General features: G+C 37.8%; 1 protein-coding gene across 2 annotated transcripts in view; it reads right to left on the bottom strand.

The window, feature by feature from the left end:
• Window positions 1-24,234, bottom strand: part of LOC127432807 (integrin-linked protein kinase-like) — a 36,628-nt gene that overhangs the window by 5,926 nt on the left and 6,468 nt on the right. Inside the window, exons 2-9 of one of the 2 annotated variants that reach the window (XM_051684230.1) lie at window positions 22,808-23,048; window positions 6,862-7,027; window positions 6,172-6,267; window positions 5,168-5,264; window positions 4,915-4,998; window positions 4,646-4,731; window positions 4,445-4,554; window positions 922-1,049 (exon numbers count right to left, since the gene is read on the bottom strand). In XM_051684230.1, the coding sequence (XP_051540190.1) occupies window positions 922-1,049; window positions 4,445-4,554; window positions 4,646-4,731; window positions 4,915-4,998; window positions 5,168-5,264; window positions 6,172-6,267; window positions 6,862-7,027; window positions 22,808-22,896 (856 nt within the window). In that variant the 5' untranslated portion in view covers window positions 22,897-23,048. The remainder of the gene's footprint in view (window positions 1-921; window positions 1,050-4,444; window positions 4,555-4,645; window positions 4,732-4,914; window positions 4,999-5,167; window positions 5,265-6,171; window positions 6,268-6,861; window positions 7,028-22,807; window positions 23,049-24,234) is intronic. The other variant, XM_051684229.1, reaches the window with a different exon arrangement.

The following is a 24,234-nucleotide window of genomic DNA, read 5'->3' as shown; positions in this document are numbered from 1 at the left end:
CACAGGGGAAGGATTGAGTAAGAGACTGGGTTAAATGTGAAATGACTTAATGATTTGAGATGGGTATTTCTTAAAACAACTAACAGCATTTAATCTTCCTATTTTTAGCTTTAACAGTTTCATAACTACTGTGTTGTTCAGCATTTAAAGGGATAGTTCACCCAAAAATTTAAATTCTCTCATCATTTACTCACCCTCATGCCATCCCAGATGTGTATGACTTTATTTCTTCAGCAGAACACAAATTAAGATTTTTAGAAGAATATCTCAGATCTGTAGGTCCTTACAATGCAAGTGAATGGGTACCAACATTTTTAAGCTCCAAAAAGCATATAATGACAGCAAGAAAGTAATCAATAAGACGCCAGTGGTTTAATCCATATCTTAAGAAGCGTTATTATAGGTGTGGGTGAGAAACAGTTCAATATTTATGTCAGTTCTTACCATAAATTCTCCTCTAGGTGGCGATATGCACGAAGAATGCAAATCACCAAAAACAAATGAAGAAGAATGTAAAAGGAAAAGTGGAGAGTGATAGTAAAAAAGGACTTGAACTGTTTCTCACCCACATCTACCATATCGCTTCAGAAGATACAGATTTAACCACTGGAGTCGTATGGGTTACTTTTATGCTCCCTTTATGTGGATTTTGGAACTTCAAAATTTTGGCACCCATTCACTTGCATTGTATTGACCTACAGAGCTGAGATATTGTTTTAAAAGACTTTGTTTATATTCAGCAGACGAAAGAAAGTCATAAACATCTGGGATGGCATGAAGGTGAGTAAATGATGAGAGAATTTTCATTTTTGGGTGAACTAACCCTTTAAGGAGTGTTTGAGCATATTTTACACTATTAACGTTAAATAACATTCAAATGAAACAGACAAATACTCCATGAAAACACCACGTTTTACTCACTGGTGCCCTCGTGAAGCACATTGTAAAGCGAGCCATAGGGCATCCAGTGTGTGATTATGACTGGGTGTGGGGCAGGTGGTGCCTGACATGCCCCCAACACAGGCAACACATTTGGGTGGGAGAAGATTCTACAGTTGAGGAAACACAAAGATGGAGAAGGAAAAAGGTAACACTTTACATTAAGGTTGCATTTGTTAACATTAGAAAAAGCATTTGGTATCATAAACAAAAAATGAACAATACTTTTACAGCATTTAGTAATCTTGGTTGTTAATTTCAACATATACTAAAGCATTTTTGAATTTAAAATCATATATGTTAACATTAGTTAATGCATCATGAACTAACAATGAATAATTTTATTTTTTTTATAAACTAACATCACCTAAGAATAATAATTGCTGTAAAAAATATTGTTCATTGTTAGTTCATGTCATGGCACTTAATGCATTAACTAATGTTAACAAATGGAACCTTATTGTAAAGTGTTACCACAAAGATTAATAAAATGCAGTAAAAGTATTGTTCACTGTCAGTTCATGTTTACGATTTTTATTTTTTTTTTTTTTAACTAATGTTAACAAAAACAACCTTTTTGTAAAGTGTTACTGGGACACACGAACATAGACACAGATACAACAGGTCCCTGGCAACAGTGAATCTTCATTGATCACAAGTCCTAATGTACATTCGGAATGGCATACTACCTACTATTTTTAAAAGTAAGTAGAATGCAGTATGTATATGTACAAGCTCTCTGTATGCATTATGCATGGAATACTGAGACAATCTACAACCCCAATTCCGAAAAAGTTGGGACAGTATGAAAAATGCTAATAAAAACAAAAAGGAGTGATTTGTAAGTTATATTCACCCTTTGCTATATTGAAAGCACTACAACTAAACATTATATGATGTTTTACCTTGTGAATTTTTTTAATGTACAGTAATTTCAAATCAGATGATTGCAACACACTCCAGAAAAGTTGGGACAGTCGAGTGTTTACCACTGTGTAACATCACCATTTCTTCTAATAACACTTATTAAACATTTAGGCACTGAAGACACAAGTTTGTTAAGTTTAAAAAGTGGAATTTTCCCCCATTCATCATTATGCAGGTCTTCAGCTGCACAATTGTACGAGGTCTTCGTTGCCGTATTGTGTGCTTCACAATGTTCCACACATTCTCAATTGGAGATGGTCAGGACTGCAGGCAGGCCAATCTAGCACCCACACTCTCTGCTTATTTAGCCAGTATGTGGTTTGAAGTTGTCCTGCTGAAAATTCTGGGATGTCCCTGGAAAAGACGGTGCTGGATGGCAGTATATGCTGCTCCAAAATTTGTACATATCAATCTGCATTAATGGTGCCCTCACAGATGTGCGATTTACCCATGCCATGGGCACTGACACACCCCTGGCCCATACAGACACTGGCTTTTGGGCCTGATGCTAATAACAGCTTGAATGGTCCTTTTCCTCTTTGGCCTGGAGAACACGACGGCTGTGTTTTTCAAAAACTATTTGAAATGTGTACTCATCAGACCAAAAAACACAGTTCCGCTGTTCTACTTTCCATCTAAGAAGAGATCCAGACCAGAGAAGTCGGCAGCGCTTCTGGACAGTGTTGATGTATGGCTTCTGCTTTGCACAGTAAAGTCTTAACTTGCATCTGTGGATGCAGCGGCTAACGGTGTTGACAAACAAAGGTTTACTAAACTAATCCCAAGATCATGTTCATGATATCCATTACAGATGAATGATGTTTAAGACAGTGATGTCTGAGAGATCAGAAATCATGCACATTCAGAAGTGGTTTTCGTCTTGCCCTATATGCACCGAGATTTGACCAGATTCCTTGAATCTTTTAACTATATTTTGCACTCTAGAGGGTGAAATGCCCAAAATCCTTCCAATTTGTCTTTGGGGAACATTGTTCTCAAAGTGCTGGATTATTTGCTGAAGCATCTGTTGGCAAATTGACAAGTCTCAAATTATCCTTGCTCTTGAAGAACTAGGCTGTTTTTGGAGGCTCCTTATGTAACTATGACATGATTGCCTCACCTGTTTAACATCTCCTGTTTCATATTGCCTTGTTATTTTAACTTGTCAAATTGTTATTAGTGTTAAATTGCCCCTGTCTCAACTTTTTTGGTTTGAAATTACTGTACATTTAAAAAAAAACAATGAAATTCACAAGGTACAACATCATATAATGTGTAGGTGTAGTGCTTTCAATATAGCAAAGGGTGAATATAATTTACAAATCACTCCTTTTTGTTTTTATTAGTATTTTTCATACTGTCCCAACTTTTTCAGAATTGGGGTTGTACTGTATTTGCCAAAATGTGAAATATACAAATGGAGAACATTAAACGAAGTTAAGCCCAATCGAAAGCATTTGTGACATAATATTGATTACCACAAAAATGAATTTTGACTCTTCACTTAAAAAAGCAAAAATCGAGGTTACAGTGAGGCACTTAAAATGGAAGTGAATGGGGACAATGAAAGTGAATGTGACCAATTTTTGGATGGTTTAAACTGAAATGTGAAGCTTATTTTATTAAAGCACTTGCATTAATTCTTCTGTTAAAACTCACATATTATTTAAACTGTAAAGCTGTTTAAAGTGTCATTTTTACAGTTGTTTTAGGGTTTATTGACATTAAATCGTCATGTAACCAAGTTGTAAAATTAGCTTTAACTTTACACAGAAAAGGTTTGTAAGTGCTTTTATCACACTAAAATCGTGTTTACATGCATATTTACATTTACATTTACATTTATGCATTTGGCAGACGCTTTTATCCAAAGCGACTTACAGTGCACTTATTACAGGGACAATCCCCCCAGAGCAACCTGAAGTTAAGTGCCTTGCTCAAGGACACAATGGTGGTGGCTGTGGGGATCAAACCGATTACCAGTTATGTGCTTTAGTCCACTACACCACCACCACTGCCAATGAGAGCATATCCTTTATGTCTTGTGGCTATACTTTTGAAACATTAAGTATTTTAACATTAAAAAACTGGCCCCCTTTCACTTCCATTGTAAGTGCCTCACTGGAACCTTGATTTTTGCTTTTTTAAATAAAAGGAGGAATTAGTTGAAATGAATTTTTGTAGTTATCAACATTATGCCACAAATGCGGTCGATTGAGCTTAACTTGTATTGAACCCGGAGCAAAACTTGATTTTCCATTTCCATTGTGAAGAATGAAACTGCATTTTTGCCTGTTCTTCATCCATTCTTTGCTAAAAGTTAAAACCTGTACACAAAATTGGATTAAAAAGCAAAATAATCATATTTACTGTATTTACGAAATGAGGTGACAATACAGCATACTACTGTTTTATCTACTAATTGAAAAAAAAAAAGAAGAAAAAAAAAATAGTAGGCAGTATACACTGTGAATTATGCAGTAAGCATTATGACAGGATTCCAAATTCTGAATTTATTCGTCATCTGTGTGGAAAAATGACTGATGGAGGGCAGACTCCCCAGGAGCATCATACATACCTTAATTTCGGGTACTCCTCATTGAAGTCACGGCTCTTTCTGGTAGTCCAGTCCCGCACCTGAAGCATCTTGACCACGATCTCATTGCCCTGCCAGCGGCCCTGCCACAGCTGCCAATGAGAGCAAAGACATTATTTCCATAAACACTTTGAGACTTGGTTTTGGATAGATAATGTAGTTTTGTTTGGTAAATGAGCTCACCTCCCCAGAGTGGTTCTCGTTGATTTTGGCCAGCATCGAGAGCTGCTTATAATCTATGCCAGCTTGTTTGTTTAGTGTGCCATTACCTGCAGGCATCATGAAAAACTTGAAAAAATACAATCAAACCTTTATAGAACAGTTGTGGATAATGAATGTCATTTTATGCAGCAACTATACAAAAGCGATTACAAATTTACACTGAATGATAATAAACTGCTTGTTGTAAAAACATGCAAATTAGAACCAAATGTTCTAAGGACATTACTTACGTGGTCGTGTTCGAGTGGTTCCCTTCCAGAAAGTGTCCTTAAAGAGAACTTTGTTCAGGCTCTGTCCCTGTTTCTCTGCCAGCTCTGATAAATAAACACAACAGAATTATTTGGGCAAATGGTAAATATTTTACCAGAGACAGATCTTGGCACCTCCACACTGTTTGGTGACAAAGCAGAGAATAGCAAACAATCCTCCAACAAATCTAGAGCTGGCGCCATAGTTGCTAAATTAGTGAAGGAAAGTGTTTACCTTTCAGATTTGCGGCCAGCGGTGGTTTGGCTTTGTCCAGTGGAGTTTCTCCGTACTTGTTGCAGATGCTCACCTGAGCACCGTTATTGACTAGATCCTGGAGAGAAAAGGAAAGGTAACATTTTTGGTATGTTGAAAACTTATTAAGTACCCTTTGAAAACCACTTGGATATCTATTTAAAATTTACAAGATGCTCTAATACTAAATTAATAGTCCACACAAAATGCAGAATGTCCTGGTAGCACTTTTCCATACAACAAAAATAAACAGTGACTGGAGCTGTTGAGCTCCAAAAAAAAAAAAAAAAAAAAAAAAAAACAACAACAAAAAACCATCATAAAAGTAGTCTATTTGACTTTTGTGCTATATTCCATTCCATTCCATTTACACATGAACGGTGGCCAGAACTTTGAAGCTCCAAAAAACATAAAAATGCAGCATAAAATTAATCCATAAGACTCCAGCTGTTAAATCCATGTCTTTGGAAGTGATATGATAGGTGTGGGTGAGAAACAGATCAACATTTAAGCCCTTTTTTACTATAAATTCTCCTCCCTCGTCAGTTGGTGGTGATATGCACGAAGAATGTGAATCACCAAAAAAACAAAAAAAGAAGAATGTGGAAGCGAAAGTGTAGATTTATAGTTAAAAGGATTTAAATATTGATCTGTTTCTCACCCACACCTATCATATCGCTTCAGAAGACTCCACTGGGTCTTATGACTTTTATGCTGCCTTTATGTGCTTTTTGGAGCTTCAAAGTTCTGGCCACCATTCACTTGTATTGTATGGACTTCCAGAGCTGAAATATCCTTTTAGAAACTTTGTGTTCAGCTGAAGAAAGAAAGTCATACATATCTAGGATGGCATGAGGGTGATTAAATGATGACAGAATGTTCATATTTGGGTGAATAATCCCTTTAAAGGTACATTAGCCTACAAAAAACTGAAATGTGAAATTACAGTTCCTAATATTTCCCAGCAGATGGTGCTGCATACTAACCTCAGCCACCAGGTCGTGGCCCCAGAAACAGGCATAATGGAGAGGGGTGTTGCCATGCTCGTTTGCCGCATTGGTATCTGCTTTACACTGGATGAGCTGGACAACGCAAACCACAAAATGATTCATAACAGCAACAACAAAAACAAAGAAAGTCATTTTGAAATAAATAGACATAAACAGGAGGAAACAGATTTGATGTTAATGTATATATTCATGTTGAAGAGTGTTTTCCAAACCCGTATGACTTGCTTTCTTCCATGGAACACAAAAGGATATGTTTGGCAGAGTGTTAACCTCACCACCACTGACTTTCATCGTATAAAAAAAAAAAAAAAAGATGCAATGAAAGTGAATGTCGACTGAGGCTTTCCTTTTGTGTTACATGTAAGAAAGCAAGTCATGCAGGATTAGAACAACATGAGGAGAGAACAGGATGATAGAATGATCATTTCTGAGTGAACTATCCCTTTAAGGGTGCGTGTTCGTGAGTATTTACAATGTGTAACCTGCTGCTCGGGTTTGGGTGCTGCCGTTTGCAGCTGAACACCCAATCAACCTGTGTTTGTTTGCACCTTTCTGTGAATGTTGTGGTCACTGTGGTTGTTCAGGTGCAGGTGTGTGTGTGTGTGTGTGTGTGTGTGTGTATGTCTGTTTGTGAGTGAGTGTTAAACTGCTGTGATCTGTTCACACCTTGGTCAGAATATCCCGATGGCCATGGCTTGCAGCCAGGTGCAGGGGTGTGTCGTCACCACGGTTCATGGCATTGATGCGTGCCCCTCTCATGATGAGCATATCTACGACACTGGAGCGGCCCTCACGGCACGCCCAGTGCAGCGGACTGAACCCGTGATCATCCCTGAGAGAAACAAATATATGTTAGAATTCTTACATTCTCTGTTATACGTCAAGAGCTCTTCCAGGTACACGATGAAATTCATTATTGTATAATCATCATTATAATGCAATCATGTTTGTTAAAGGAAAAATTCACCCCAAAATGATTTTTCTCACCATTTCCATTAAAAAGTTTGACCTGATTATTTTAAGAATTAGCATTGGAATCACTCAATCATTTGGACCGATATGAGGTTGAGTTGAGAACAGAATTTTAATTTATGGGTGAACTATTTTGATGCAGAGGTTGGCAGTAAACTGTTTCCAGTCAGGCTAGCGATCACTCTCTCAGCTGTCTGTCTCAACAGCTCTCCCAGCCAGTTAAATATAAACAGCAGATAACTGGCCCTTTCCTCCAGATTGTAGCCTATATCCGCCCTACCCCCCCTCACTCACTCACTCTCTCCGACACACTCGCTCAATCAACACATTTCCTTCTCAAAACCACAGTAAAACTTGCAGTTGCTTAAGGTTGAAAGTGACACAAAAGTTTCAACACCTAGACTAGTGCTGCTCCTGAGACCACACATTACTAAAGCAGATGGGTTTTTTCTACTCTTTAAATCACTACTGCAGCCAATGACCACAGAATGTAACTGCTGTGAGTGTTATAAGTGATGGTAATGTCGGCAGCTAGTGCTCCTGATCATTCCCAGAGTGATTAGTTTTAAAAGCTTTTGTCTGCGGTCATGAAGTGTTTGCTGAAGACGTGGGTGTGTGCGGTACAGTAGGAAGTCTCTTGGTAAATAGTCAGGTCAGTAGCATGGCTAAATTTAGGAGAGTTGCTGAAACTTCTCACAAGGTCCTGTTGGAACACACCAGACCACACACACACACACACACACACACACACACACACTCTCTCTCTCTCACTCTTGTACATACATTTTAAAGGGACAGTTCACCCAAAAATAAAAATTCTCTCATCATTTACTCACCCTCAAGCCATCCCAGATGCATATGACTTTCTTTCATCTGCTGAACTCAAATTAAGATTTTTAGAAGAATTTATCAGCTCATTTGGTCCATACCAAAATGTGAATGGGCAAGTGAATGGGTGCCAAAATACTGAAGCTCCAAAAATCACACAAGTCAGCATAAAAGTAATCCATCCAAATCCATATTCAGAAGCGATATGATAGGTGTGGGTGCGAAACAGATCCATATTTAAGTCCTTTGTTTGTTTTTGTTACTATAAATTCTCCTCTCTGCTCAGTCAATCTCTACTTTAACTTTCACTTTCAAATTCTTCTTGTGTTTTTGGTGATTTACATTCTTCAAGCATATTGCCGCCTACCGGGCAGGGAGAAGAATTTCTAGCAAAAAAGGATGTAAATATTGATCTGTTTCTCACCCACACCTATCATATGACTTCTGAAGATATGGATTTAAATGCTGGAGTCATATGGATTACTTTTATAATGCCTTTATGTGCTTTTTGGAGAGTCAAAATGTTGTCACCCTTTCACTTGCATTGTATGGACCTACAGAGCTGAAATATTCTCCTAAAAATCTTCATTTGTGTTATGCAGAAAAAAGAAAGTTGTACGCATCTGGGATGGCATGAGGGTGAGTAAATGATGAGAGAATTTTCATTTTTTAGTGAACTATCCCTTTAAGCTACATCATACTCCAACTTTCACATGCGTCACGCACATTTAAATACAACGTTGAGGGATGTGCTGGTTCGGCTATAGTATGAGGAGTTAAAGTCCAGCTCCTTGACAAATAAAACAGACAAAATAATATAGATGTGTAAACAGGAAGTCTCCCGAAATAAATTGGTCCTGAGCCTCCCAATGGGAATTCCTGAATGTTGTGTATTTCCCGCCGAATAGCACACTTCAAATGACAGACTTTGAAAGATGTATTTATCAAGCCCTCTACTTCATAAGAGAGATAAAGAAAGGAGAAAGAAAGAGTGTTTGCAGAAAAGCAAGCAAACAAAAACATAGGCTAATACATTTTTTTTTTTTAAACTAAGCGTAAAAGAGAGCTGTCTTTGGTCCAGCACACTTTCAAAGTGTCTTATCACATCACTCAGCAGTATGCCTTGAGAGAATTGAAGGAGCGCAGGGTTGGACTATGGAAACAAAGAGCGGGAAAGAGAGGAAATTATATTCCACACTCTCTCTTCCTCAGCTAACAGCACACCCCCTCGCCTTTTCAAATGTGGGCGTTGGGGTCAATTTGTACAAAGTTAGTTTCTCTTGTCCTTGTAAGGATGTGCAGATCTACAGCGCACACAATTAACAAGTGTGCGTGCACGCACACACACACACACACACGAAGAAAGTTTACGCTACTAACTAGGCAGACAATGTAAACACCGACGTTAGAGTCGCACAGCTGAAGGATTACGTCTTGGGTCTGCGGTCATACTATCAAAGAGTTGAAAACCATGCTTATTAAGAGTTTCCTTCTGTCTACAAAACCCTGTTCTTCATGTTTTGGATATCCAAACATGATTTAACGGTTATGACTCCAGATCTATGTATCTACCTTTCAGCACCAACAGTTGAGTGAAAAGCCAGACTGAATTAGGGCATAAACTGCAGCATATTACATAGGCGTCATGGTCAAAAATGTATTTAGATGTGAGTTTACTGGCTAGTGAAGCATGGCAGATTTTAAGTAAGTGATTGTCATACTTGGAAATGAAACCAGAACAGGTCAACTGATATTACTAAAGATTTAAATGCATCCACTGCAGCTACAGCAGATTCAAACGGCACATCAAAGCAGAAGAGATACGCTATTTTTAGACTGCACAACTAAAAAAAAAAGTTAAACAAGATAGCCTTAATGAAACATATTTTAGTGGTGTTACTTAACGAACCGGCTAATTCACTTAAAACACCGCAAAGCTGCTTCTGATTGGCTTTTGCTCGTTTTAGAGCCAGAAAACCAAAAAGCTCTAACCTAACATTAAGCTTCAATTTTCTGCTCTTCTACTATCATTAGCCATTCTGAGCCTGGTCAAGAATGACAAAAAAAACAAAAAAAAAACCCCACAAAATGTGTCAGTTCCTCTTTGAGTCACAATTTGAGAGGAAAAAAATAACTCTAAGTAGCTTAGAGACAAAAAAAATTACTTGTCTCTAAGCTACAAAGCAAATCACAGAGTCAACATGAAAAGACATTCGTGTGCCAACGTGTGTTTATTCCTGTTTATAAAATAATGCGAAATATCTTCTTTTAAATCTAAATGTGTATATATTTTATTATTTTATTAACTGAGTGTCCTGTTATTTACTTTGTCTTTATTTTATCTTATTTCTTTATCCTTAATTGTGATGCTAACTTTTATTGCCATTTTTCTGTATTTCTATGATAGCTAGAACCTGCTGCAAAGGATTCTTTTTCTTTCATGCTGTTGTCATTGTCTTGTTCTGTTTGAAACTAACAAACACAAAGTTTTTTTTAATTTTTTTATGTGACATATTTCTGAAAAAACAGGATTTTCAATGAGGAAAAAAAGCCCTGAATGTGAGTTTGCTAAGGAAATCCCTAAATAGAGCACAACAGTTGGGTTCCAATGTAAAAATCCCATTAATTGTTTGCAAATGGGAATTGATTTTTAATGATAACTTATAATCCTTTAAAGACAGACCTACCGTGTCGATACAATCAAATATCGAGATATCGTGATACTTTTTCTCACTTTATTGTATCGATACTTAGATCCATGTATCGGGATATATCGTGATATTGTCAGTGCAGTCAGAGATGTTTCAATGAAGCTCGAAAGAGACTGAAACTGATCCTGCAGGATTCACGGTTTCTCTCACGGACATGCTGGACCTCTCTCATGTGTTCTTCATTTGTTCGATCCCAATGTCAATTCTTAAAATGTCAAAATCATTCTTTATTTCTATCTGCAATCCCCTGCCATCATGTGTGTGTTCATTAGAGGTCTGCACGGGCCTTAAAATGAAACCCGACCCATACCCGAGACCGTGTGGCCCGACCCTACCCGGCCTGAACGATACCGCCAGATTATAAGCCCGAACCAACCCCAAAATCGCTCACTATCTTTATAATTTCTTCTCCTAGCAAGTCCTGTTTCAATAGGCTATATTTTATGTAAGCATATAGGCAACATTCGTAACAGTACTGAAACAGTAAACACAGTTTTAACAAAGCACGGCAGCCCCTCAGTACATTAAAGCAGATGGGGAAAAAAAAGCATTGACTTACCATTTATGCGCTTAAACTTTGCTTGGTGCAGAACAATCTGGAATAATATTAAACAATGCAACAGTCCCCTCTTTGATGGTGTGAGACCATCAGTACTCATGGAACGTCTTTCGTCCAATCAGATACGAGGACTGGAACTAACTGTTGTATATATCGCAATACGTATCGTATCGTGAGGTACCCAGCCCCACCTACTGTGAGCTCTGAGGTTGTTTATCGTTGGCAAAATACCGCAGCAAAACAGCTCAGCACAAACCGTCCATTTTCTTGACGCACTGTGAACGTAACTTGTAACTGAAAAAAAAATTGTGTAGGCTATTTGAAAGACACATTCACACAATATATTATCCAGTGATGGCTAGATTATATAATCTATGTCCTTTGATAATAATTTGGGTAGAATTTAAAGGAAAACTATGCAAGTTGTGCTCCGTGGTGCTGCAGAATTTTGAGCAGCCTCCAGAGCTGTAGCTGGGCACCGCCGACAGACGCAGAGTGGTGGCGATGTGCATTCCTTCATAAAAAATTATTGTTTCGAATTCATGGACGCGCCATGTCGTTCATCAGATGCGTCCTGTGTGCGACCCACTTAAAATTACCCTGCCACTCACACTTTACCAAAGTTGTGTTGAGAAGTATGTATGAAAAAGACAAAGATTATTGTGTAAAGTAGCCCTATTTATATCGGTATTGATAGATAATCATCAATTATCAAGTTTTCCGAGAGAAAAAGGCATCAATCCCAAGCCTACCTAACAGCAATATTTTAGGACCTTTCCTTTGAGAACATAATGTATATCTAGATAAGAATCTCTACAGATACAGTGCATTCATAAAGTATTCATTTCAAGCATCCCATTTCTCTGGATCATCTTTGAGATGTATCTTCACTTTGATTGGAGTCCACCTGTGGCAAATTCCATTGATTGGACATGATTTGGAAAGGCACACACCACAGCTGAAAATGCGTATCAGAGCAAAAACCAAGCCATGAGGTCAAAGGAACTACCTGCAGAGCTCAGAGACAGGATTGTGTCGAGGCACAGATCTGAGGAAGGCTACAAAAAGATTCGGCAGCATTGAAGGTTCCCAAGAGCACAGTAGCCTCCATAATTCTTAAATGGAAGAAGTTTGGAACAACCAGGACTCTTCCTAGAGCTAACTGCCCAGCCAAACTGAGCAACTGGGGGAGAAGGGCCTTGGTAAGAGAGGTGACCAAGAACTCGATGGTCACTCTGGTTGAGCTCCAGAGATCATGTGTGGAGATAGGAGAAATTTGTAGAAGGACAACCATCACCATCGTCATTTTGCCATTATGGGGTAAAGTGTGTAGATTGATGTGGAATTTTTATTTTTTTTATATAATAATTTAAAGCATTTTAGCATAAGGCTGCAACATAACTGGGGTCTGAATACTTTATGAATGCACTGTATGTTCAGCCAAGTCCAGTTCCCAGACTGACATCACATTAAAATTCTGAGCATACACAACGCCCATGTATGTCTGCTATTTCCTGTCTCCTCCCACAAACACGTAAGGTCGTGACATCTGCAGCCATGCTAAAACTCCATATGGCCCTTTAACAGAAATGAATCACACAGTCCCAATACTCATTACTGCTTTTGTGAATAGAAGCAGGTATCTACCAAACTGTAATAGCAGCAAAACTATTTAATTAGGCGAACCTCACAGCGAAGAGGCAAAAGTGAAAGGCAAATCCTTTAGCTGGAATTTTCTATTTTTGGAAAAGGTAAACACTTGAAATGGGACATACACACACACACACATATATATATATATATATATATATATATATATATATATATATATATATATATATATATATACACACACACACACACACACACACACACACACACACACACACACACACACACACTACCAGTCAAAAGTTTTGAAACACTTATTCTTTATTCAAATTTTTTTTCACATTTTAGAATAATAGTAAAGTCATTAAAACTATGGAATAACATAAATGGAACTATGGGAATTATGTTGTGACTAAACAAAATCCAAAATAAATCAAAACTGTGTTATATTTTAGCATCTTCAAAGTAGTCACCCTTTGCCTAGAATTTGCAGACATGTACTCTTGACATTTTCTCAACCAACTTCTTGAGATATCACCCTGGGATGCTTTTTAAACAGTTTTGAAGGAGTTCCCATCTATGTTGGGCACTTATTGGCTGCTTTTCTTTTTTATTTGGTCCAAGTCATCAATTTCAAAAACTTTTTTTTTTTTTTATTAAATTTTAGTTTTATAATGAAATAAATTAATATGGTGGCACAATTATATTTTTGTCTACAAAACTAATTTCAAACATTTAAGCATACGCCTTCAGATCAAAAGATTTTTAAGATCGTGAGAAACATTTCAGTCAAGTGTTTCAAAACTTTTGACCGGTAGTGTATGTATATTTTATATATATATATATATATATATATTCTAGAAACATCCAAAACTCAGTGACCCCCAGTCATACCATTATAAAGCCCTGCAGTCCCAAGAGTTGAACAAAGAAACCAACCCCTCTTTCAGCTGGTCCGGAGCTTTAGTCCTGATGGTTCACTAACATCCACTAACCCAGGGCTCCAGACTGCAACTAAAATGGTCGCAAATGTGTCCAAAAATAAATGATTGCGACAATCATTTAAAATCTAGTCACCATTTGGCGACAGTTGGGATGTGCTCTTTCATATGCTGTTTCGTCAGATATCATCTTGGGAGTTATGGAATACATCTTTAGAGCACCAGTGTGTCTTGCGCCGCTTTTTACCCTTTCTGTTGATGATATGAGCTCGCTGCCTGCACGCAACAACAAACACAGTGAGAGCAATTATGTCCGATTCGTGAACAGATGACTCTTTTGAACCGGTCTTTATAATGAATCAACCGACAAGAGCTCGTTTTAACTCAGTAGATCAGGTTAGCAGTTTAAATTCAAATCACTTTCTCAGTGAATAAGCCGTCAGTGAGTTCACCACTGGGAGAGCAGACATTTTAAATATAGTAGTCCCATGTGTATTTCGGACTTGTTTATAATTAAAAGTCCCGTGTTATGTACCAAATCTTTTTTTTTTCCTGGTTAATATTGATTGGGATTGGAGTTGCATAATAAACTGCATCTGGGATTTCATTCAATTTGCACTCCTGTGGTCTTTGTGTCTGGGCCATCTAGGTACAGCAAAGAAAGACTAAGGGGGCTTTCACACTGGGCACGTTTGCTGTGGTTCGATTCCGAGTGCGATTGTTCCCGATGCCCCCTGCAGCATTGGTCTGGTTTCACACTCACTTGTTTCTATCGAACCCCTGTCCATTTGCATTCATCTTACGTCATCACAAACACACGGAGAACACAACGCGACTCATAATACTTTTTGTTTTTTTGTTATTTTGGTGCCATTATGCACAGCAGAGTGAACGACAACTGAGTATATGTGCGCTTCATGGCATAACTCATCAGATGTCCAGGGGAAGGCGGCTTGCTGCTGCTCACAAACAGCATTTTTTTGAGGAGACAGCTGATTGCAAGGAATTCATTTGCATCTTTGTATACACTGCACGCTTACTCACGCTCATGTCCAAGATGAAGATATCGCCACTGTTATCTCCTATTACACCCTATATTTATTAGTCGAAACCAATGATGACGTCATCAGCCAAAACGCATGCGCAGGTTACTTTACTTCCTTTAAACAAAGGATAAGGAAAGCACAGGGCCCAGATGGCATTTCACCTGCATGTCTTAGATCCTGTGCTAACCAGCTGGCCCCCATCTTCACACAGATCTTCAATAGATCACTGGAACAGTGTGAAGTCCCATGCTGCTTCAAACATTCCACTATCATCACCATCCCAAAGAAACCAAAAATAACAGGACTTAATGACTACAGACCTGTCACCCTGACATCTGTGGTCATGAAATCATTTGAGAGACTGGTGTTGGCCCAGCTGAAGAACATCACTGGACCCTTTCTAGATCCCCTTCAATTTGCTTATCGAGCAAACTGGTCTGTGGATGATGCAGTCAACATGGGATTGCATCATATCCTGCAAAATCTGGACAGACCTGGGACATATGCAAGGATCCTTTTTGTGGACTTCAGTTCGGCTTTCAACACCATCATCCCAGCTATACTCCAGAATATATTACACCAACTCTCTGTTCCCATGTCTATCTGTCAGTGGATTACCAGCTTTCTGACAGACAGGCAGCAGCTTGTGAGACAGGGGAAATTCACTTCCAGCACCTGTACAATCAGCACTGGTGCCCCCCAGGGATGTGTGCTCTCCCCACTACTCTTCTCCCTCTACACCAACGACTGCATTGCCAAGGACCCCTCTGTCAAGCTCCTGAAGTTTGCAGACGACACCACTGTCATCGGCCTCATCCGAGATGACGATGAGTCTGCATACAGAAGGGAGGTTGAACAGCTGGCTGTCTGGTGCAGTCAAAACAACCTTGAGCTGAACATGCTCAAAATGGTGGAGATGATTGTAGACTTTAGGAACACCCCAACACTGACCCCCCTCACCATTCTAAACAGCACTGTGGCAGCAGTGGAGTCATTCAGGTTCCTGGGTACTACCATCTCACAGGACCTGAAGTGGGAGACCCATATTGACTCCAATGTGAAAAAGGCCCAGCAGAGGTTGTACTTCCTTCACCAGTTGAGGAAGTTCAACCTGCCACAGGCGCTGCTGATACAATTCTACTCAGCGGTCACTGAGTCTGTCCTCTGCACTTCAATAACTGTCTGGTTTGGTTCAGCTACGAAATCAGACATCAGAAGACTACAAAGGACTGTTAGGACTGCTGAGAGGATTATTGGTTGCCCCCTGCCCCCCCTTCAAGAACTATACACTTCCAGAGTGAGGAAAAAGGCTGGAAAAAAAAAATCACTCTTGACCCCACTCACCCTGCCCACTACATTTTTGAACTGTTGCCTTCTGGCCGATGCTTCAGAGCTCTGAGCACCAGAACCGTCAGTCACAGGAACAGTTTTTTTCCCCAGGCTATCCATCTCATGAACAGTTAAAACTGCCCATTTGAGCAATAATTAATGTGCAATACACAGCCTTTTTATATTATCCAACACATCCTACCTCTTCTGCCATTAAATTCCCTTGCACTGTACATAACCTTACAGGCAGTCTTGGGTTCGGTACCACGGTGCGCTCCCCGGTCCGCATGACAGCTTTCACATTACCAATTTTTCATGCGAACCGTGCTCTGTTTCGAACTAAACTGCCAGTGTGAAAGCACCCTAAGATTTTTTTATTATTAAATTATATATATATATATACACACACACACACACACAGTTGTGCTCAAAAGTTTGCATACCCTGACAGAAATTGTGAAATTTTAGCATTGATTTTGAAAATATGACTGATCTTTTATTTAAGGATAGTGATCATATGAGCCATTTATTATCACATAGTTGTTTAGCTCCTTTTTAAATCATAATGATAACAGAAATCACCCAAATGATCCTGATCAAAAGTTTACATACCCTTGAATGTGTGGCCTTGTTACAGACACACATGGTGACACACACAGGTTTAAATGGCATTTAAAGGTTAATTTCCCACACCTGTGGCTTTTTAAATTGCAATTATTGTCTGTGTATAAATAGTCAATGAGTTTGTTAGCTCTCACGTGGATGCACTGAGCAGGCTAGATACTGAGCCATGGAGGAGCAGAAAAGAACTGTCAAAAGACCTGCGTAACAAGGTAATGGAACTTTATAAATACAGTACAGTACAGTACAGACTGTCATTTTCAAGGCTTTGGATATCTTTTTATATCCTTTTCCATCTTTATAAAGTTTTCCATTCAAGGGTATGTAAACTTTTGATCAGGCCATTTGGGTGATTTCTGTTATCATTGTGATCTAAAAACCAAACAACTATGTGATAATAAATGGCTTCATATGATCATTATCCTTAAATAAAAGACAGTTTTTTTTGTTTTTTTTTTTGCATGATCAGTCATATTTTCAAAATCAATGCCAAAATGTCACAATATCTGCCAGGGTATGCAAACTTTTGAGCACAACTGTGTGTATATATATATATATATATATATATATATATATATATATATATATATATATATATATATATATAAATAATTTATTTATTTGTGATGTGGGATCCAGCTTTTGATACTTAGGACCATTGAGGGACTCATACACAACTATTACAAAAGGTGCAAACATTTACTGATGCTCAAGAAGGCAAAACACTACTACAGTATATGCATATTATACTTTATGTAAATACCTGTTATGTAGATTCTGAAGGGCATTACTAAATAAAAATATATTTTTCTTTTATTTTTATATAAATTAATAAAATAATAAGTGTGAAAACTTATGAGACAAAAGGGGATTGCAAATTTGTGCACTCAACTATACAGTGTATATATTAAACACATGATTAATGAGCTATCAGCTGTCTTTTCTTTGGCTTCCTATCTTGTTTTTGAACAACAATCTATATCGAGCAATTCTGTGATGTGGCAACTAAAACAGCCATTTGGCTCCTAAATGTTTCAGTTTAGGAGCCAGTGGCTCCTTAGTCATTTTTTAGTCTGGAGCTCTGCCCCCCATCACACTAAAGATCTGGAACTAGAACCACCCAGCCAAACCAATTAGATAAAAATTTTAGCACAAATTAAATATAATTATTTCACCTATTGGGAAAATCAAACTGAACAACAGAGTAAAATGCAATGTTATCTGGCCATAAAAAAAGAGAATACATCATGGCAGACTATCTGTACACAGTGACAGATAAAAAAAATAAACAGAGAGCCGCCTTGACAAGGTTCTGACTCAGTGGACACAACCTCACTATAGAAATGGGCAGACACAGGAATACATGGCTGCCACAGGAAGAAAGGTTGAGTTCACACTGCGATCAATACAAAATAGAGATAGAGCTGCCTTTTCTAACAGAATGCAAAAAATATACAGACATCCGGGAACATTTTTACCACAAAATTAAACATATACACAGCACATTTAATAATTTAACAAACTATGAAAAACTGCCCTTCCTATTAGGAGAACACGAAGACTGCTGTGTGATGGCAGCACAATATGTGTCTGTCTGCCACAATATGAGGAACAATGAGTGAACTGACTTTAGTCTGTGTCTCCATTTTTTACTATGGCTTTCTTATTCTTATTAGTTGTTTTTCTTCCTCCTTTATATATATATATATTTTATTTTTATTATTTAACATTACACTTTTATCTTGTTTGTCAAGTATATATTGTATATTCCTTTTTTTTTTTTTTTTTTTTATTACATTATGTACATTGTTTTGCACTGTCTTCGTTTTGCAGTCTTATTTGTACATGCAGCTCAGCTGTAAATGCTTGGGCAATACGAATATTTGTCATGCCAATAAAGCACCATAAAACTGAAACAGAGAGAGAGAGAGAGAGAGAGAGAGAGAGAGAGAGAAAGAAAGAGAGAGAGACAGAGAGAGAGAGAGAGAGAGAGGGAGAGAGAGAGAGAAAGAAAGAGAGAGAGAGAGAGAGAGACAGAGGGGACTGGTATGCTTTGGTTGGTGAGCGCATTGTATGGAAACTATTCGTCCCAGCCATTTCGTTTTAGTCCAGACCTTCCCTCCTCCCCCTCTTTTGAGTCACGAATTAGATATACACCATAGATCTCTTCTGTTAGTGTGCTACTCCTACACAAACACCCATGTTGGACTGAACGTCTGCAGGACTTTAAAGCATCTGCTGTTGTTTATAGAAGTGAATTGACAAGCACATCATAAATAAAAATGGAAGGTATTTTCTTAGTTTTGGGTGTTCTATTTGAGTTGCCGTTTTTTCCCTGCATATCTTAAGTCAAACATTTCCTTTGCCAACTAATTTCAAAGTCACATCTTCAACCATGTCAAGCGCTCAGGAAATGCCTAGAATAGATAGTCATCTACATCGGATGTTACAACTTGCCTCCCTAGAAAAAAAAAAACCAGTTAATGTAACTAGTCTTTGCCTGCAATTTGCTGATCACATGCTGAATCTGCACTATTGAACCTTTCTTCTTCGGTTCGTTCCTTTTATGTTATCATTCTCAGCCTGACAGCAAGAGAATTGGTTTACATCAGATTTCTTTAAAGTACTGGTTGTGGATATCTACCTTCCAGCACCCATGCCTTAAAGTACTCCTCTCTTTTGTGCTTCTCAGCTGTTCTGGGACACATTAGGGAAGGAAGGCAGGCCAAGGCTGTTTGTGATGGAGCTTGGCAGAGGTGGAGGTATTTGAAGAGGGTGCATGGATCAACTCTGAGTATCCCTTGCACCATATAGGGCTTGAATTTCTGGTTTTCAACATGTGTGGAATGTTTTCAGTTGTGCTTATAAGATGAAGATGGAATATATCAGGTTGTATTTCTTTAAAACTGGGCTACCAATGACAAAAAAAGTAAACAAAATTCACATGACAATTCAATTACAACTTAATACATTAGAGCAAACACTACTAATACTATTGCTCATACTTGGGGTTAGGGATTTGAACAAACCCTGAATGTAATTTTACAGTGTGGGGTATTAACATATAACTGCAGCATTTAACTTGTGAAAGTGTGGTTATGGGCACTTGAAAAATAAGTATCTGTAATCGGATTGGACTCACCCGATCACAGTGTTAAAATACCTGTGATCAGTTTTGGCCTTAAATTTCCTGAAGGGTGAACCACTAACTGGCAACTACATATTACTTTCCTGGCAAACACACACAACACACTAGCATCGTGGCATCATTCACATTGGTTTTTCTTTTTGTTTGTTTTTTTTTTTTTTGCAAATGTAAAAATTAGGAATGTCATAAAATATTGATACATTGATTATTCATCTGCACTTTATTTTCTTTATAAGTTTTTGAGTAGATGTTGACCGACAGTGGATTTTGCAGAGACCGATAACTAAGGCAGTGGGAAAAGGTTGATAACCAATTAATTGGCCAATAGTTTTTAAAATCTATTTATATAATGATAAAAACCTGTCTTTGTCTTTCCTTACATTGAAGGGCACATACATTGAAGCTACAAGAGTCTAAAATGAATAAAATCCCAAAAGCAGTTTATTGCGCAACCAAAAATCCCTATAATAACCAAAAAAATTAAGATTTGGTGCATAACACAGGATTTTTAGCTATAAAAAGCTTGAAATACACCAGGGACTCTTATTTTAAAAAGATGGAGACTTGGCTGTGTTACAAGTCTAAATAAAAATATACTTTATAAAAAATAAAAAATAAAAACTATCAACATTTATCGCCATATATTTTTACAGATAATCAATAGTTCCAAAAAAGTAATTATCTGCACCGATTAATTGGTAACACCGATATATCGGTCTACCTCTATGTTTGAGGCATCGATATATTAACATTAGCTGACATTTAAATTAGAAACCTAATATGTGTGCTTTCCAATTCACTGCCAGTTGGCCTTATGTTTAATGTAGTCTTGCGTAATAGCTTTGGGAGACCACAAGGGGGTCATTTGACATTTAATGTACTTAATACTTAAGTCGGTTGCACACCTGACAATAAGTGCCACGTCATGGGTAGGACAAGACACAGTCATCACTAGGAGTGGGTAAAAATATTGTTTTTCCAATTAATCGTGATCTTCATTTGAACAATCTCAATATCGATTCTTAAATCCCAAGATCAATCTTTCACTCAGTGCGCAACCCTCTACTAAAATGAGAGGAAATCACTCACAATTGCAACTAAATTTCCCGCTGTGACTAAAGTGAATATATTTGCCAACTGGTTGGTAAACGTTTACATTTCATTCCCTAGTAATTGTGTATAGTCGTGAAGACCCATTTGTCATTGAATACGATCTCTTTTAATACCCTTTCTGTTGTTTACAGTCAGTTGCTGATCAAAAACAAAAAAAAATTTTTTTTTAAAATCTAATCATACATCGCACAGATGAGGTAAAGCCATTTGAGTCCTCTCTAGTTAACATGCATTCATTTAAAGGCGCTGTTTACAGAAATGCCGTTTTTTGTTAAAGAGACAGTACCGGCTTTAGCACGTGTTCAACAAATCGATGTAAATACTTGTAAATAGTACAAATTATGCAATTTAACAATAAATATGTAACAAAAATAATACATGAATTATAATATCTTATTTGTTTGAAATTTGTTTATTTTTAAAAAGCCAAAATGTGACCAAATGATGAATAAGTAATAAAATATACAGTAATTAGTAAAATTTATATTTTCCTAATGTACCTAGTTAAAAGGTCCCCTGTAAAATTAACAGTATTAGCTGGGAGATAATTTATTTTATACAGTATGTAAGCAAAAGGGACATTATAACTGAATAAACCCATATGAATCGATATAGAATAGATTTAAATCAAAATCGGAATCGAATCAAGAGCTTGTGATGCGAAATCGAATTGAATTGGGAAATCTGTATCAATACCCAGCCCTAGTTATCACACTCAGGATGTGTTGATGTGGTGCAGGTAGCAGTCAAAAGTTGTGAAAGGTTTTTGTACTTCGTCAAGTATCAACCAAGTGACTGAGTTTGCAGGTTAGTGTATGAAACTGATTTAATTGCACAAACTGAATGATTAGAAATGGCAACGCTTATTATGCAGTTTCTCTGTGTGTAGACTTGAATAATTTTCTGATAATCGGTGCGTGAAAAAGGCATTGATCCCTAGCCTAGTAAAAATATAGTTATTTAAATAAAATACAAAGTATGATAGATGAGTGATCAACTAATTTTAAACAAAAGAAGAGACCTCTAAATTAGCCAAGACAAAATAATTAAGATTCCTTGCCTGAAAATTGTCTGATCTAAATCTAAACCTATGAATGGTGTATGCCACGACAGGCCAATTAACTGAACCTAATCCACAACACACACAAAATGTGAAAAAAATCTACCCTTATCGTCTTACTTTCAGCCTACTGTGCAGTGTTTTACTGCACCCAGTGATTTGAGGACAGATAACAGTGTGAGGGGTGAAATGAGGGACATCACAGAAGTCCCTGATGTGGAGGAGGAACAACAAACAGAAAATATTCTTTACAGTGTTAATCGCAATATTGACAATTTAAACATTCCAAAGTTTGGAATGGGTGTGTGCCCACAGAGAAGAAAAAGATGATGCAATGATACAAGACACATGAAACTAGTTAAGTGTAGAATATGACTGCCAGAAACAACTGTCAAAAATACAGTCATTATACAAAAATATTTGACTGCAGAATACCGCAATTGACCAATCAGCATAAAGGATTCCGGAGAGCCTTATAATAGGCAAATTAAACAGACTAAGGAGTCTTGGCTAAACCAAGACTTTACAACACCACAAATATGCAGTTGTGAAAGGCTCAACAACCACAATGGTATGCTGTAATGGAAAAGCCACAACAGATCCTAATACGTTCACTGCTAATATCCATGTTCTGGGCTAGATGATTCAAATCCATACTCAACAATTCACTCACCCCTGGTTGAGGTCATTCTCTGTGTTGTCCAACCACAGACGGACGGCTACCGCATTTCCTTCACGGCACTGAGTGAAGATGTCATCCATATTTGCACCCTCTCACTCTCACACTGGTGGAGTTTTTTGTCCCCTACCAGGAGTGTCCTGGGAGAGGCGTCTGATGCAGCTGTACCCTGAAGAAGACAAGCAAGGGCTGACAGAACATCCAGCCACGAGAAGGGTGCCAGGTGTCTGTGCTACTGAGAGACAAGAGAAGGAAGCTCAAATGAGGTCATCTGAAAGGACTGACAGAGTCACTAGGGAACGATCACTAAAACCACAATAAAATCAGTTGGTAAAGTGGACTAGTCCTTTAATTTACCCGCCACTTATATTTAAAGGAATAGTTTCACCAAAAATGTATTCTGTCATCATTTACTCTCACTCAGTCTTTTCTAAACAAAGCAAAGGATTGCTTATTAAATTCTGATAGGTGTTGAGTACCCAAAGTAATCACGCAGGTGTCAGCCTGTTATAACATAAATTTCACTTCCTTTCTGTAATACTCTCCGACATCACTCTAACTCATACTTTAGTTAATAGGTCTTCGCAAAGGCCTGTCACACTTATGAAAAGCAACGTCTCCGTTAGCATGTCTGTACAAATAAACAGTTGAAGTCAAAAGTTTACATGCACCTTAGCCAAATACATTTAAACTTCCTGACATATAATCGTAGAAAACATTCTCTTAGGTCAGTTAGGATTTCTACTTTATTTTAAGAATGTCAAATGTAGAATAATAGTAGAGAGAATGATTTATTTCAGCTTTTATTTCTTTCATCACATTTCCAGTGGGCTAGAAGTTTACATACACATTGCCTTTAAATTGTTTATCTTGAGTCAAACATTTTGGATAGCCTTCCTCAAGCTTCTCACAATATGTTGCTGGAATTTTGGCCTATTCCTCCAGACAGAACAGAGAGTCAGGTTTGTAGGCCTCCTTGCTCGCACACGCATTTTCAGTTCTGCCCACAAATTTTCTTTTCATGCTTCACGGTTGGGATGCTGCTCTTCGGCTTGCAAGTCTCACCCTTTTTCCTCCAAACATAATGATGGTCATTATGGCCAAACAGTTAAATTTTTGTTTCATCAGACCAGAGGACATTTCTCCAAAAAGATCTTTGATCATGTATACTTGCAAACTGTAGTCTGGCTTTTTTATGGCAGTTTTGGAGCAGTGGATTCTTCCTTGCTGAGCAGCCTTTCAGGTTATATCGATATAGGACTCGTTTTACTGTGGATATAGATACTCGTCTACCTGTTTCCTCCAGCATCTTCGCAAGGTCCTTTGCTGTTGTTCTGGGATTGATTTGCACTTTTCATACCAAACTACGTTCATCTCTAGAAGACAGAATGCGTCTCCTTCCTAAGCAGTATGATGGCTGC

The sequence above is a fragment of the Myxocyprinus asiaticus genome, chromosome 42 (assembly GCF_019703515.2).
Source record: "Myxocyprinus asiaticus isolate MX2 ecotype Aquarium Trade chromosome 42, UBuf_Myxa_2, whole genome shotgun sequence".
NCBI lineage: Eukaryota > Metazoa > Chordata > Actinopteri > Cypriniformes > Catostomidae > Myxocyprinus > Myxocyprinus asiaticus.
The sequence above is the reverse complement of the archived record's forward strand: the minus strand, read 5'-3'. Positions and strand labels throughout refer to the sequence as shown.